Raw genomic sequence first — 15,591 nt, forward strand, 5'->3', positions numbered from 1 at the left:
GGGAGGACTTCTATTTTTACATGTTTTTTCTTTACTCCAGTTTTTTTCTTTTATTTTGTTTTGTACTTTTCTCTTTCTCTCTCCAGTTTGCTTCTGCCTGGCCTACCTTTCCCTCCCCTCCCTCTTCTCTCTATCCCAGAAGTATTTATATTTGTTCCTTGCTCTCCCTTTCTCCCTCAAACCCTTTTTCTCCTCCCTTACACGTTTTTTCTATATTTCTTATTTTTATTTTTCTATTCCCAATCACTCTCCTTCTCTCCTCTTTCTTTCTCTGGGACTCATTTCTTCATTATCCCTCACTCCTTCCCTCCTTCCCTTTCCTTTCCTTCCTCTTCTATTCCTCCTTTCTTCTCCTCTCCCCTTTCTCTCTTTTTTCCCATCACCGTATTTTCTATTTCCTCCCTCTCCCAATTTTCATCACCTCCTTCCCTTCCTCACATCATCTTTCTCCTTACTCCTCTTTCACCCCTATTCCTTCTCCCTCTCCCTGTCATCTTGCTTAATGCCTTCTCTTTCTTCCCTTTTTTTCATTTTTCTTCCTTCACTCCATCTCTCCCTCCCACCTTGCTTTATTCTCCCTCTTTTTCCGTTAGTCACTCCTCCCCTTGATTCCTGCTCACCCCTCTCTTTCACTCACCCTCGTTATTCCCTCTCCCTCTCCTTTCCTCTCCCCCGGCCCTCTCCCTCTCCCCCCTCCGTTACTCTCCCTCCGGGGCACGTCTGACGAGCTCGCGGGACTAATCTGGTCAGTCATGCCAATAAAGGTAATGAGCCGTATTATCATTGAATTATCCGACGAGACTCCGGCGTGATGGACTAACTCTTTACCTTTTTTTCCAACACTGCTACCACCACCACCACCACCACCACCACCACCACCACTACAACTATCAACACCACTGCCACAGCTATACTACCCTCCACCACCACTACTAATAATAACATCACCATTACAACCAACACAACCAACACCACCATCACCATTACAACCATAACCACCACTGCCATATCTACACCACCACTACTGATACTGTTAATGCTACACCAACACCAACAACAACGCCATCACCATCACCACCACCATCACCACCACCATCATCACCACAACCAGCATCAATATACTCTTGCTTCAGTGTTTCTCGTATCCAGCTCTCTCCCTCATCTCTCTTTCTCTCACTTTTCTCCCTCCTCCTCCTCCTCCTCCCCTTCCTCCTCCACACATACTCGGCATTCCTCTCGTCTCTCTTCACACCTTTGACATATGAGCTAGCCCTTACCGTAGTCTTTTTTATTCTCTTTCTATCCCTCTGTTTATATATTACTTGTTTTGTCCTTATATTTTTTTCTTCTTCTTTTTGCTCTTTCTTTTATCTCTTCTGTCATACTTCCTTCTTACTTATTATTTTCCCCTCTTTTCTCTCTCTTTATTTTTCTCTCTCTCTTTCTCTCTCTCTCTCTCTCTCTCTCTCTCTCTCTCTCTCTCTCTCTCTCTCTCTCTCTCTCTCTCTCTCTCTCTCTCTCTCTCTCTCTCTCTCTCTCTCTCTCTCTCTCTCTCTCTCTCTCTCTCTCTCTCTCTCTCTCTCTCTCTCTCTCTCTCTCTCTCTCTCTCTCTCTCTCTCTCTCTCTCTCTCTCTCTCTCTCTCTCTCTCTCTCTCTCTCTCTCTCTCTCTCTCCTTTCCTTCATTATTCTTTCTTTCCTTCCTTCTTTCCTTTCCTTTACATGTTTTCCTTCGTTTTCAGTCTCTTTTGCTTTCCTTCTTTTTACTTTTACTTTCTTTCCTCCTTGTCAATCTTGTTTTCCTTAATTCCTTTCATTTTCATTTTCTTTTCCTCCTTTTCAGTCACATTCACTCGCTTTCTTTCCTTCTTTAGTTTTCCTTTCTTTCCTCTCTTTCAATCGTGTCTTCTTTCCCTTCTTTTCCCTTTGCGTTTCTTTCCTCCTTTTCATTCGTGTTTTCCTTCTTTTCCTTTTCCTTGACCCCTCTTTTTTTGGTTGTGTTTTTCTCCTTTCCTCTCCTTCCGTCTCCCTTTCCATGTTTTTCTTCCTTTACAATCATGTTTTTCTCCTTTCCTTTCCTACTTTTCAGTCGTGTTTTTTCTCCTTTTCTTTCCGTCTTTTCCTTTTCCAGTTCTATCCGTTCCTTTCCTCCTTTTCTTACTAATCATTCCACCTTTTCAGTCGTGTTTTTTCTCCTTTTCTTTTCCGTCTTTTCCTTTTCCAGTTCTATCCTTTCCTTTCCTTCTTTTCTTGATAATCTTTCCACCTTTTCAGTCGTGTTTTTTCTCCTTTTCCTTCCTTCTTTTCCTTTTCCAGTTCTATCCTTTCCATTCCTCCTTTTCAGTCGTGTTTTTTACTCATTTTCCTTCCGTCTGTTCCTTTTCCAATTCTATCCTTTCCTTTCCTCCTTTTCTTAATAATCTTTCCACCTTTTCAGTCGTGTTTACTCCCTTTCCTTTCCTTCTTTTCAGCGCCTTCTTCGTCTCATCATTACTATATTTGCCTTCATTAATTTTTCACCACCTGTCTTTTGACCCATTAGCAGACAACCACCTTCCCTTTCATCCAACTTTTCACGCTCTATTTATTCTATTAGTTTCCTCCTCCTCCTCTTCCTCCTCTTCCTCTCCCCCCCCTCCCCCCCGCTTCCTTACCTCGCTGCCGCCTCGCCCACTCTCTTGCTCTCTCTCTCCCTCTTTCGTTCTCTCTATCTCGCTACCATTTCTTTATATCTCAGTATTTATCGCTCGCTATTCCTATGTCTGGCAGGATATTTTTTTGTTCCATTTCGTTTTCTTATTTTCTTCATCATACCTCGATATGTTTCTCTATTTCTTTTCCTCCTCTTTTTCTCCATTATTCTTTTCTTTCTCCTTCAATTTGTTTACGTTTCTTCAATATATATGTTTTTTTCTTCCTTGCCTATCTTATCTTTTTCCATTTGTCGTTTTTCCTTCATTTATTTTACGCTTCGTTGTTTTTTGTCTTTCACTCTTTTATATCTTCTCTTTTTCTCTTTCATTTTTTTCACGTTTCCACGGTATGTTTTTCTTCTTTGTTTATTTTCTCCTTTTCCTTTTCTCTTTTTCCTTCATTTCGTTCACGCTTCTTCGACATTTTTCTCTTGCCTGTTGTTGCTCTTATATTACTTCATTTTTTCCTTCATATTTATCAAGTTTCTTTATCTTGTCTTTCTTCTTTTTCCTCCTCCTTCCTCCTTTTCTTTTCCTTCACTTATTATTTTTTCCCTTTGTTGCTCTATTCCCTTTCTTCTCCTCCCTCCTTTTCTTTTCCTTCATTCGTTCTTTTCCCCGTGTTTCCTCTATTCCCTTTTTCTCTTCCCTCCTTTTCTTTTCCTTCATTCGTTCTTTTCCCCGTGTTTCCTCTATTCCCTTTTTCTCTTTCCTCCTTTTCTTTCCCTTCATTCGGTCTTTCCAGTGTTTGCTCTGGTGATGCATCTTACATGTCATTTTATTTCTTCGCACCTCGCCAAAACCTAATAGTCCAGAAGCTTGGCCGCCGTGTCTCGTCTCCTGCCGCCAAGAAATGCTTTCCTCTGATAATGGGTTCTTGGGTTACTTAGTTGTTCTTGCTCCTCTCCTCTTGCTCTTCCTCCTCCTCCTCTTCTTCTTCCTCCTTGTGTTTATCTTTAAATGTTTATTCCTCTTATTCTTTTCTTCTTAGTCGTCTTACGCTTCTCTTCGTTTCCCTTGCGTTCAGCTTTTCCTCTTCCGTTTCTACCTCCTCTTCCTCCTCCTTGTGTTTATCTTTAATTCTTTATTCCACTTATTCTTTTCTTCTAAGTCGTCTTCCACTTCTATTGCGTTGCGTCCTACTTCTCTACCTCCTCCTCTTCCTCCTCGAATGTTTATCCCTCTTGTTTCTCTTTGTTTCTCCTCCTTTTCTTCTTTCTCCTCCTCTTGCTTGAACTCCAATTTTCATCACTCTTTCTTCTTGCCTCTGCTCCTCCTCGTCCTCCTCCTCCTTGTTCTCCTCCATCTCCGCCTTCATTTTTGTATTCCCTCCTCCTTTTTCCTCCTTTCCTGGCATGTGCTACTTCTTGCTCGCGTCCTTGTCACTGTTATCACATTATTCTTTCTTTTTTCTTGCCTCCTGCTCCGCCTTGACATCCTCCTGCTCCCCTTCCTCCTCCTCCTTTTCCTCCTCCTTCTCCTCCTCCTCCTCCTCCTCCTCTTCAGTGACAGAAATCAATTTGCGAGACATTTTGTGAAAACTCAGGCGAAAGACACTTTTAAGAGCACTTAACTTCTTTTGTTTACCTCTTTTTTATCATCGTATTCCTCTTAAGATATTAGATATACTTACTCTGTTTCTATCTATCTATCTATCTATCTTTCTATCTATCTCTCTGGCTTAGTTATCCTCTCTCTTTCCTTCTGTCTCCTTCAAGTCGCCTGTACCTGTGTTTGGGGGCGAGGCGGAGACCAATAAACTGTGAAACTCTCGCAAAACAGCAGCATCGCCCTTTTTACGTGGCTTAGGGAGCGGGGCCAACTCGGTGTGGGGTGGGGAGGGGGAGGGGGAGAGAAGAGGTGCGTATATGTGTGTGTTTGTTTGTGTTTGGGAGGGGTGCTGGTGTGTGGAGGTGTTTATCATCTGTTTTTTCTCCTTTTTTCTTTTTTCTTTCCAGCTATTCTTCCTTTCTCTTTATCTCCCTTGTTCTTTCTGCCTTTCTTCTTTCGTTCTCTATCTCTGTTGCTCTATTTTTGTCTCTTCCTCTCTTTCTCTGTTTCGTGCTCTTTTTTTTTTTCCTCTTTGTGTGTCTATTTATGTCTCTTACTGTCTATCTTACTCTGGTTGCTTGTATTGTAATGTTCAAGTGACCTATTTCTCTTTTATCTATTTTTGGTCTATTCCTGGCTGGCTATTATTCTTTCAGTTTCAGTATCGTATCTCGCGGCTTTGAAAAATTGAACTGTTCTTCCTGTGTTATCCTCTACGCGTGTTGCTGATTGACGTGGCCTCTGACGTTCTTGTTGCTCTACTTTTTGTGTCTGTCTCTTTGTTCGCCTTTTTGTGCGCTATCGGCTGCAAATATCAAGGTTTTCCGACCCGGCCGAGTCTTATCCGATCAAGGCGACGGGAGGATTCAATCTGTCGCGGCGAGATTGCTTTCCTGACCCTCTCCTCCTCCTTCCCCTCTCGCCTCATACCTCGCACTGATCCCTCGCCGAGCACCTGTCTACCCACCTTGGCACACCATTCTCTCTCTCTCTCTCTCTCTCTCTCTCTCTCTCTCTCTCTCTCTCTCTCTCTCTCTCTCTCTCTCTCTCTCTCTCTCTCTCTCTCTCTCTCTCTCTCTCTCTCTCTCTCTCTCTCTCTCTCTCTCTCTCTCTCTTTCAGATGGTAAGAGAGACACACCTTTTCTTATTAGCCTCATACGTCCTATTCTGTTCTTTTTTACCTCATTCCTGTCAATGATCCCTCAAGAAGCATCTGTTCACCCACCCTTGGCTCACCTCTCTCTCTCTTTCACCTGTATTTCCCAGATGTTACAAAGAGATATATTTTCTCATACACCTAATACGTACTTTCTTGTCTCTTTTTACTTCATACCTCGCACTGATCCCTCAAGAAGCACCTGCCCACCCCTTGCACACCTTTCTCTCTCTCACCTTTATATCTGAGAGGGTTACAAAGATACACCTTTTCTCATATGCCTCGTGCGTCCGTTCCTGTCCCTTCTTACTTCATGCCTGTTCTTGATCTTTCGTCGACCACCTGTTTACCTGTTTCACACCTGTTTCTCACCTTCACAAAGAGACAGCTTTAGTTTTACCTGTAATACACCTCAGACACGTTTTCATGCTAGTATAATTAAACCTTTTTTCTACTTGGTATAACAATTGTTGCTCGTAATTCTGCTTATGTTTCTGTTTCTTACTTTTGTTTCCCCTCGTCAATTATCACTACTGACATCCGTTTTCTAGGTTTATGTTATTTTTCTTTTCAGAACTACATGTCTTTTCTCTCCTCGCCTTCTTTTTCGAATTACATGTTTTCTTTTATCTCTACCTCTCCTTCGCCTCAGCTTTCCCATTTTTATATCATATTTTTAAGCTTGGTTTTACCCAAGTCTTTCATCCTTCCAGCTACACTTCTTCAGTCTTTCCTGTCCTTCCTTTTTCTTACATTTTTCCAGCATTTTTTCACTTACATCTTTCCCGCTAGTATTTTCTCAGCCATTTTCTTATCTGTAATCTTCTCAACTTTTTCTTCTTATAATTTTCCAGGATTTCTTTTGCTTTTGCCTTTCTTCATTATATGCGTACTTCCTCACAAATGAACAGTCTAGTCATCATCATCATTATTATAAATTACCCTTCACTCTCTCCTCCCACTAACATATTCCTCACTTATTTTTATTACCTATCTTCCGCCCACAAATCCTTCCCTTTCAATAACACACTTTTGCCACCAAACACATACATGCACACATATATCTACACGCACTCCATCCTCAAAGTTCCCTTGCTCTTTCCTCCTCTGCTTCTCTCTCTCTCTTTTTGTTGCTCATTTTATACGCATGAATCCGACCCTCTCTCTCACACACATACGCACACACACACACACACATACATACTTCCCTCACTTCTCCCTGCCTCTGCCTCTCGTCCGCTTCCCTCTTGTTTCACTTTCCTCTCTCTCCGTTCTTACTGTCCCTGTCCTGCCTCTCTCCCTGCCTCTCTCTGCCTCTCCCTCTCTCCTTCTCACTCCGTCGCTGGTGAGGGGATGATGGATGTGAAGCCGGTTTCTAAAGGTGTGTTTTCAATGTAAAATATTCCCCACCTTTGATCTGGAAAAGCTAGACTCCCCTTGTTTTGAGTCTGTCTTTCTTCATCTCCCTCTCTTTTCTCTTTGCTCTCTCTCTCTCTCTCTCTCTCTCTCTCTCTCTCTCTCTCTCTCTCTCTCTCTCCTGCCTCGTTTTTTCTGTTATTTTTGTAATTAGTGGAGTTCCTTACCTATTTTTTTCGGTTTCCTTTAATATCCCTTCGTCTTTTGCGTTCCTTCCCTGTTGTTCCTTCAGATTAATTACCCTCAAGGTCATCGCTCAAGGCTGCTCCTTCGTTGTCTCTTATGTTACTAAAACAATAGGGAACGGAAGCAGGAGACGAGCGGGGACTAACGGAGACACGGAGAAAATGTAAATCTACGGAGAAAGGTTCCCAGATTTCACTAACCTGAGAACGAGAGAGAGAGAGAGAGAGAGAGAGAGAGAGAGAGAGAGAGAGAGAGAGAGAGAGAGATTTTGTAACAAGAAATATATATTGTTATTCTTAAATTTCCTGTCTTCTTTTTTTCTTGCAAAGTGTATAGTTTTTTTCCTCATCAAATTCTGCATACTAGTTACTTCTTATTTCAAATGTTTGCCTACACAGTTAATTTACAAGTTTTTAAGTGAACAACAAATTCTTTAAAAACGTTTCCAAAGCGTTCCTGTCGAGTTTCAGAAAGTAAAAGACAGTATCCAATTCTCCATCCCGCGTCCGGGAGATTCTTTTCACTCCACATTTTTGGTGACTGCCTTCATATGATATTTTATCTTGTAATAAATATTTCGCCGTTTATATTTTCCATTTTTAAGCTCTCGTAAAATGTGTAACGTAACAAAATATTCCAGTAAAGAAATGCTACTGCGGGTACAGAAAAAGCAACAGAGATAAGAGCGAAAAGAACAGGAACACGATGAGAAAATGAAAAAGGGAACAAAAGAACTAATATTTTCAACGTTAGAATATTTTCATTTCATGTTGAAGCCGACGGGGAAGGATGGGCTGGGAGGAGGAGGAGGGAGGGGAGGAAGGATGGAAGAAGAGGAGAGGGAGAGACGGAAGTAGGAAGAGATGAGGAAGGGGTATGGAACAAGGGAGGAGGAGAGGAAGAGAGTCAAAGAGGGAGGAAAGGCATAAGAATAAATGATTGGGAAACGGGATGGTAGGAGGAATAAGAGAGACCGAGAGATAACGAGGAAGGAAGGAGATGGAAGAGGAGGAGGAGAGACATAATGGTAGAGAGCTTAGGAGGGAGGAACGGGGAAGGAAGGAAGAAAAGGAAGAGGCGATGAAGAAACATAAAGATAGAGTGTTTAGGAAAAAGGAAAGAAGAAGGAAGGAAGGAGGAAGAGAAAGAGAAGGAGGAGAGACATGGAGGTAGAGATCTTAGGAAGGAGAAACGAGGAAGGAAGGAGGGAAGAGACGGAAGAGAAGGAGGGAATAAGAGAGAGAGAGAGAGAGAGAGAGAGAGAGAGAGAGAGAGAGAGAGAGAGAGTGGATGAGATAGACTGACAGGGAGCAAGGCGGGAAGGTAGAGAGAGGTGAAGGGTTGGGGTATAGAGCCAGTGAAGCGGAGGTTTGCAAAAGGAAAGAGAGATAAAAGAAGACGAAAGGAAAAAGAGAAGAGGGGAAGAGGGAGGGAGCGAGTGTGTTCTGCAAAGAAAACGCGGAATGAGATGGAAACAGACGACGGGGAGTGAGAGAAGCAACAAAATGGGAAGAAAAGTATGATAAAAGAGAAGAAAGAATGCAACAACGACAACAATGAAAATGGAGAAAAAGATGAATAGGAGGAGGAGGAGGAAGAAGAAGAAGAAAGACGGGGAGTGAAGGAAGCGACAAAATGATAAGAAAACATGATAAAGGAAGAGAAAGAACACAGCAACAACGACAACAGTGAAGAGGGAGAAAAAGATGAGGAACAGGAGGATGAGCAGGAGGAGGATGAAAGAGAAAAAAAAAGAAGAAAGACGGGAAGTGAAGGAAGCGACAAAATATGATGAAAGAAGAGAAAGAACAAAGCAACAACGACAACAGTGAAGAGGGAGAAAAAGATGAGGAACAGGAGGAGGAGGAGGAGGGAGGAGGAGGAGGAAAAAGAAAAAGAAGAAACATCTCCTCCGTGAACAACATAACCAAGTCTTCAGAGGAAAAGAGAAAACGAAGGAAGAATGTAACGAAGAAGAAACGCAGACTGGACTTGAGAGAGAGAAAAGAAAAAGAAAACGAACATAAAAGATAAAGAAAACAAAAACACAGGCGGAGCGGGATATAAAGATGAATTTTGAGCCGATATTAAAGAGTGGTAGTGGGCGGGCGCGCGCTGGCTATAAAATAAGAAAGTAAAACAAAATAGCTGGAAAAAGATAAAAAGCAGTGCAACTTGTCTGAATAAAAGTGCGTCTATAAAATAAAATGCAAAATAAATATATATGAAAAAAGAATCTGCTCGAGCGAAAGGGAAATGCTGTTAAAAGTTTAAAAAAAAGTACATTTAAAACTAAAGAAAAAGGAAAATATGAACAAAAAAAGAAACTTGAGCAATACAAAAATAAAAATAAGAAGCAATGAAGACAAATATAAAAGAGAAAACACACATTAAAGATAAAAGGTAAAGAAGATATAGATAAGTAGATAAACAAGGGAAGCAGGAAGCGAAGACAAGAGAAATTAGATGAAGTATTAAGACGGAAACCACAAGAGAGAGAGAGAGAGAGAGAGAGAGAGAGAGAGAGAGAGAGAGAGAGAGAGAGAGAGAGAGAGAGAGAGAGAGAGAGAGAGAGATTACAGCCCTGCGAAGATTAGTAGACGAAAACTTAGCGAAATGGGATTAAAAGTCATGAGGATTACACGCAAAGATGAAGTGTGAGGGAGGAGGAGGAAGAAGAGGAGGAGGAGGAGGAAGAAGAAGAAATTTAAAAGGAAAGAAGAGGAGGGATACGAAGAGGAGGTGGAGAAGGAGGATGAGGAGGAGAAGAGGAGGAGGCCAAAGACATGAAGAAAAAGTAAAAATTAAATAAAAACTTCTTGCAGGGAAGGAAGAGGAGAAATAGAACAAGGAGAGAGAGAGAGAGAGAGAGAGAGAGAGAGAGAGAGAGAGAGAGAGAGAGAGAGAGAGAGAGAGAGAGAGAGAGAGAGAGGGCAAGAGAAGTGAGAAATGAGGAAACTTCAGCCACCATGTAAAGATAAGTTACAGAATTGCTATGCCGGGCGAAGGTAGGGGTGGAGGCAGACTACCCCACAAAGGATAATGTTATGGTAATGCGTGCGTGTGTGTGTGTGTGTGTGTGTGTGTGTGCGTGTGTGTAAGAGAGAGTGAGTGTGTGTGTTTGATAGTGTGTTCGAAGCCAATTCCAAACACGCAGATAATCGACTTTGCGGCAAACACAGAGAGGGAATAATGAGAGAGAAAAAAAAGAGATGTATTGGCCGTTATAATGAGAGGATACGCGAGACAACTTACACTTGAGCCAGCACAAAGGAGTGGTGGTGAGAGAGAGAGAGAGAGAGAGAGGGGGAGGGAGAGGGAGAGAGGTGAGGGTAGGGAGGGACTGAGAGGAGAAAAGTGAAGGAGAAGACAGGAAGGAAGAAGCGAAATTGGAGGGATACAGGGAACAAAAGGAGAGAAAGAATATACGAAGAGGAAAAGTTGTGGAAACGAAGCAGAAAATAAGAGAAAAAGAAGAAAAAGAAAAAGAAAAGTATAGAAGAAGAAAGGATGATAAAATAAATAGATAATAAGAAAGCACATTAGAAAGGAGGAGAGGGAAGGAGAGAAAAAGAAGTATGCATAAAAATGGAAAGAGGAAATGGACGGGGAAGAGAAAAGGAAAGAGGAAGGGGAAAGAGGATGGAGAGGAGGAAGAGGACGGGGGCATCAGAATGAGAGGAGGAAGGGGAAGGGAAAGGGATGGAGAAGCGAAAGGGGAAAGGGAAAGGAAGAGGAAGGAGAGGGAGAATGGGAAGAAGAGGAATGGGAGAGGGAGCATAGGAGAGGCGAATAGGGTAACTCATCAAAAGGGACTCACCTGGTAGGGGTAGAACAGGTGGAAGCAGAACCCACGTCACCAGCAGCAGAATCCGGACCCAGGAGCTTGCCGTTGACACCCACTGATCCATCGCGACCGTTTTTAGCATTCACTTTTTTTTTAGGCTCCTCTCGTTTTATATTCTCAGGTTTATGTTTATTTGATTGTTTGTGAGTTTCTTTGTTTATCTGTTTGTCCCTTCACTTTTGGTTTATCTCACTTTATTATTTTTTTGTCTTCAGGAATTTGTAATGTTTTTTTTTTTGTCGCTAGCTTCGTTTTGTTTTGTTTTGCTTTGTTTCTGTTCTCTATTCTCAAGTTGTTTATTACTTTGTTTCTTTGCTTTTCCTTTCACTTTTTTACTTATTTCGTTTTTTATTTGTTTTTTTCTCTTTCAGAAATTTGTTTAGACGGTTTTTTTTTCCTTTTTTCGCTTTATCTTATTTTTTTTCTTCTTCCTGTTTTCTATTCTCAGGCAGTTGTTTATTAGTTTGTTTATCTTCACTTTCTCTTTATCTTTTTTTCTCTCTTATCTTCCAGGAATTCGTATGTAGTCTCCTGATTTTAATTTTCCGTGCGGCCGTTTATGTCTTCTCCGTTTTCTTTTAGTTTTCCTCAAGTTCTCGCTTCGTTCTCGGTATTGTTATTACTTCGACTTTCCTCTGACTTTTCCGCAGCGATCTCCTTCATGCTTCCCCGACTTCAATATTGTCTCCGTGCTGCTCCTTCTTCGCGTTAGTTTCCATTACTTTTCTCTCTCTCGCTGCTGCTGTCTTCCTTCCTTCCTGTTTGGCTCTTATCTCTTCCAGTCAAAGTTTATGACACGCAGTTTGCCTTTGTCCTTTTCTCCTCTCCTTCGCACCTTCTCACTCCGCCTGCTTCGTTGGTCTTCCCGGTATACGGAGACAAGACGGAGAGCTCGTTTGCAGCGGCTTAGCGTGCGTGTGTGTCAGTACGTCTTGCTGCCATGCATGTATAAGTTGAAACACTGGAAGTTGGGACACGGGAGATATAATACCCAGTTCCACTCCAGTCTTGCAGTTAGCGAAGCGTTCTGTGTTCGGGTCACTGTTCTCTGCCTTCCTTTTGATGTCAGTGCCGTGATGTGAATTGTGTGTGTATTTGAGGAGGTGAAACACTGAAGCTACAGCACTAATAGCCTTGGGAGTAACTAATTATCACCTCGGGATATGTGTAAGTCTGCTGTTCTTGCTTTGAATGTCAGTGCTGTGCTGTGAATCGTGTATGTGTGAGGAGATGAAATACAGCAGCTACACCACTCTTATAGGCTTGGAAGTAGGTAATTTTCCCCTCGTACTGTGCGTAGGTCTGCTGTTCTTCCCTTTTGATGTTACTGCTGTGTTTTAATGAGTGTTTATAAGCATGGAAAGCCACAGCACCCCAAAACACACCAGTTGCAACACCCACTCAAGTAACCTTCGCCTGAGTGAGTGAGTGGGCCGGCGATCCTTTGGTGTGAATGTTGTGATGTGAACTGTATGTCAAGACTCTGGAAACAAGAGGAAGGCGGCGAGAGATGTAAATATACACTCGTTGGCTGTGCTGGGTGTAGTGTGAAGGTCCCGTGGTGCTTGCTCTCTCGCTGTAGATGCTTTGAAATATGCGTGAACGGCTCGGGGGTGAGTGGAAGAGCTGGAGGTAGATGTATTTTAGTTTTAGTTTTAATCTTTTTTCTCTTAATACTTTTGGTTTGGGTGAGTTTCCCTTCGATATGACGTCACTCGATATGCTTTTAGAGTGCTCGGGTGATAACGAGTTTTCGGTTTTTTCTCTTTGTTCTTTGTTTTATGGTTTTGTTAAGGCAATTATACGCGATATGTATGTTGGGTTTGGTCTTTGTACTCTGTATATGATAAGAATTTAATCGCATTCACACAAAGAGACTCTCACACACACACACACACACACACACAGACACACACGTACACACTCACATACACACAAAGGACTATGATTTTATTTTTATTTTGCATGTAGTCTTTTCTTCCCTTAGTATTATTTGCTCTGCCGGTTTTAATTGCAACTATTTCCAACACGAATGAGGTATATTAAATCTTTTTGGCTAGACTCGAGTGCCACGCGTTCTTGCTCGCATGTATTTGTCGTCTGTCTTTTTTTGGTCTTTCTTTTTTTCATACGTTCCTTGCTCCTCGCTTCTCGCTTGTCTACACTTCGCTGTTAATCTTATCCCACTGCTCTCATTTCTCTTGCGTTTCGTTTCGTTTGGTTTCGCGAGGAGGCGGAGGAGGCTGCGTTGCTGTTTCTCTCTAAGTTCCCGTTTCAGAATCGTTCTTCCGCTTCGTCCAACCTGGGGAAAAGAGAGAGAGAGAGAAAACATGAGCATAAGATTTCTTGTATATAATAGTATGTGTGTGCCGTTAATGCCATTGCTTATAATAACTGTAATAAGAGTGTCAGGGGTGGTGATTATGCTTGTTATGGCTGTGGTGTTGAAGGAGGTGTTAGTGTTGGTGTTGGTGTAGGTGGTGGTGTTTGTGTGGTGTTGAAACAGTGGTGGTGAGTGAGTCATGGCTATGCTTGTTAGGGTTGTGATAGTGATGGTGTTGGTAATGGTGGTGGTGGTGTTGAGTGATGGTGGTGGTGATAGTGACAAATATGACTGATAGAGTAATGATGATGATGATAGATATGATGATAAATGTAGAGACAGCCATAATAGAGTGAGAAGTGTTAGATGTAGAAATAGCAGTGATGTAATGGTGAGTGTGGTAATTGTGGCGATGACAGGGCTGGCTGGGGTGATGAAAATGGTAATAAAGGTAATGACTGCAACATTCAGGGTGAGAGAGGAGAAAAATGCACGTTATTCCATTTTTTAAAGAGAGAACTAAAAGGAACAAGTGCTTTTCATATGGCACGTTATTAAGTCGTCCTTTATTCCGCCAGAACAAAGAAACACCATAATAATTCATCTTTAAACACGAGGAACATAACAAAAGAGGACGAAGGGGAAAAAGGGAGTTTATTATAGTGTGGAATAAAATACCACCAAATATTCCATCTCTACACACGAGGAACAGAAACAAAAGATAACGGAGAGGAAAATAGGCGTCTTATATAGTGTAGAACAAAAGAACACCAAAATATTTCATCTCTAAACAAGAAAACAAAAGATAACAAGGAGATAAAAGGGAGTTTATTAAAGTGCAGAACAAAATAACACCATGATATTACAGCACTGAGCACCAGGAACAGAAAGAAAACGCGAGGGGAACATTAATTAAATTGTATAATCATTTAATTCAGCGAGCAAGTAATTCAACAGTGTCATCATTCCGCTTAAAGAAAGGAACAACATAATAATGATGATGGTAATCCACCCCTGATTGCGAGAAAACAGGACCGGAACACTAACTTAACATTCTTGAAAGAGCATAATGAAAGACGGGTTCAATCCAGTGTGTTAGTAATGCAGGATTTTGCCGTTCCCTTCCACCACGATAGAGGAACGTCTTCGTATTCCCTCTCTGAAGACTAGAAATGGAAAAAAACAATAGTAACCCAACATTTTTGACAGAAAGTAAAGAGACAATCAATCCAGAAACTAATAATAATACTGGATTTTGACGTTCCCATCCACCATGAAAGAGGAACGTCTTCATATTCTCTCTCTGAAGACTAGAAACGGAAAGAACAATAGTAACCCAACATTTTTGACAGAAAGTAAAGAGACAATGAATCCAGAAACTAATAATAATACTGGATTTGGCCGTTCCCTTCCACCATGATAGAGGGGCGTCAGCGTATTCCCTCTCTGAAGACTAGAAATGGAAAAAACAATAGTAACCCAACATTTTTGACAGAAAGTAAAGAGACAATCAATCCAGAAACTAATAATAATACTGGATTTGGCCGTTCCCATCCACCATGATAGAGGAGCGTCACAGTGTTCCCTCCCAGCACACGAGAGGAACAGGAATGCAACACGCGCGAGGGGGGCTCAGTCCCGCTCACCTGGACAATTCCGGAACGTTACACCTGTTTGCGGCTTTCGCTCTACCTGTCCTTCCCCTAATTGGGTATGAAGCGCTCGCTGGGATTTTACATGATTTTTTTTTTATGTGTGCGTTCGTGTGTAATTATATTTGTTTCCGGTTGTTGTTGTTGTTGTTGTTGTTGTTGTTGTTGTTGTTGTTGTTGTTGTTGTTGTTCTTGTTCTTGATGTTTCGTGTCTCTTTACCTGTGAGATTACTTTATGGTGATATTAGTAATTATTATTGTTACTATTATTATTGTTACTAAAATCTTGTTATTAAGTGCTTTTCTAGAGACGAGTTTACCTTATGCTGATATTTGGTTATTATTATTGTTGTTACTGTAGTCATTGTTGCCATCATTGTTACTGTTATCATTATAGTTTCTAAATCGTATATTCTCTAAGTAACGTATTTTTCTCTTTGTTCGTATCAAAGCCCCAATATCTCACACACCTCTCCAGCTCGGTCTCAGGGAAGTTCATTTTGCACGCATCCGGCGGCAGACATTTGATCCCCTCCCAATATTCTCTTCTTTAGGGAGAAACAAATTGAATCTCTCCGAGTTTTTCATCGTCCGTCGAGTTTGGTAATGCGAAGATTAATTCACTCGACGTCGGCAGCTCCTCTCGCCTTTTATCCCACTTCTTTGCTTTTTGGAAGGCTCGGCTATTTTTAATGGACTCGGACTGAAGAAAAAAAAGCTGAACCACACATTTGAGGTTTGGTGTCATCTGCTTCATGTTTTATTCCGC

General features: G+C 41.6%; 1 protein-coding gene across 3 annotated transcripts in view; it reads right to left on the bottom strand.

Moving 5' to 3' along the window:
• The window catches only part of LOC127006793 (uncharacterized), a 127,046-nt gene that overhangs the window by 66,816 nt on the left and 44,639 nt on the right, over window positions 1-15,591 (bottom strand). For all 3 annotated transcript variants that reach the window (XM_050877118.1, XM_050877117.1, XM_050877116.1), the window contains one exon: window positions 10,821-13,149. In XM_050877118.1, the coding sequence (XP_050733075.1) occupies window positions 10,821-10,929 (109 nt within the window). In that variant the 5' untranslated portion in view covers window positions 10,930-13,149. The remainder of the gene's footprint in view (window positions 1-10,820; window positions 13,150-15,591) is intronic.

The sequence above is a fragment of the Eriocheir sinensis genome, chromosome 33 (assembly GCF_024679095.1).
Source record: "Eriocheir sinensis breed Jianghai 21 chromosome 33, ASM2467909v1, whole genome shotgun sequence".
Classification (NCBI taxonomy): Eukaryota; Metazoa; Arthropoda; class Malacostraca; order Decapoda; family Varunidae; genus Eriocheir; species Eriocheir sinensis.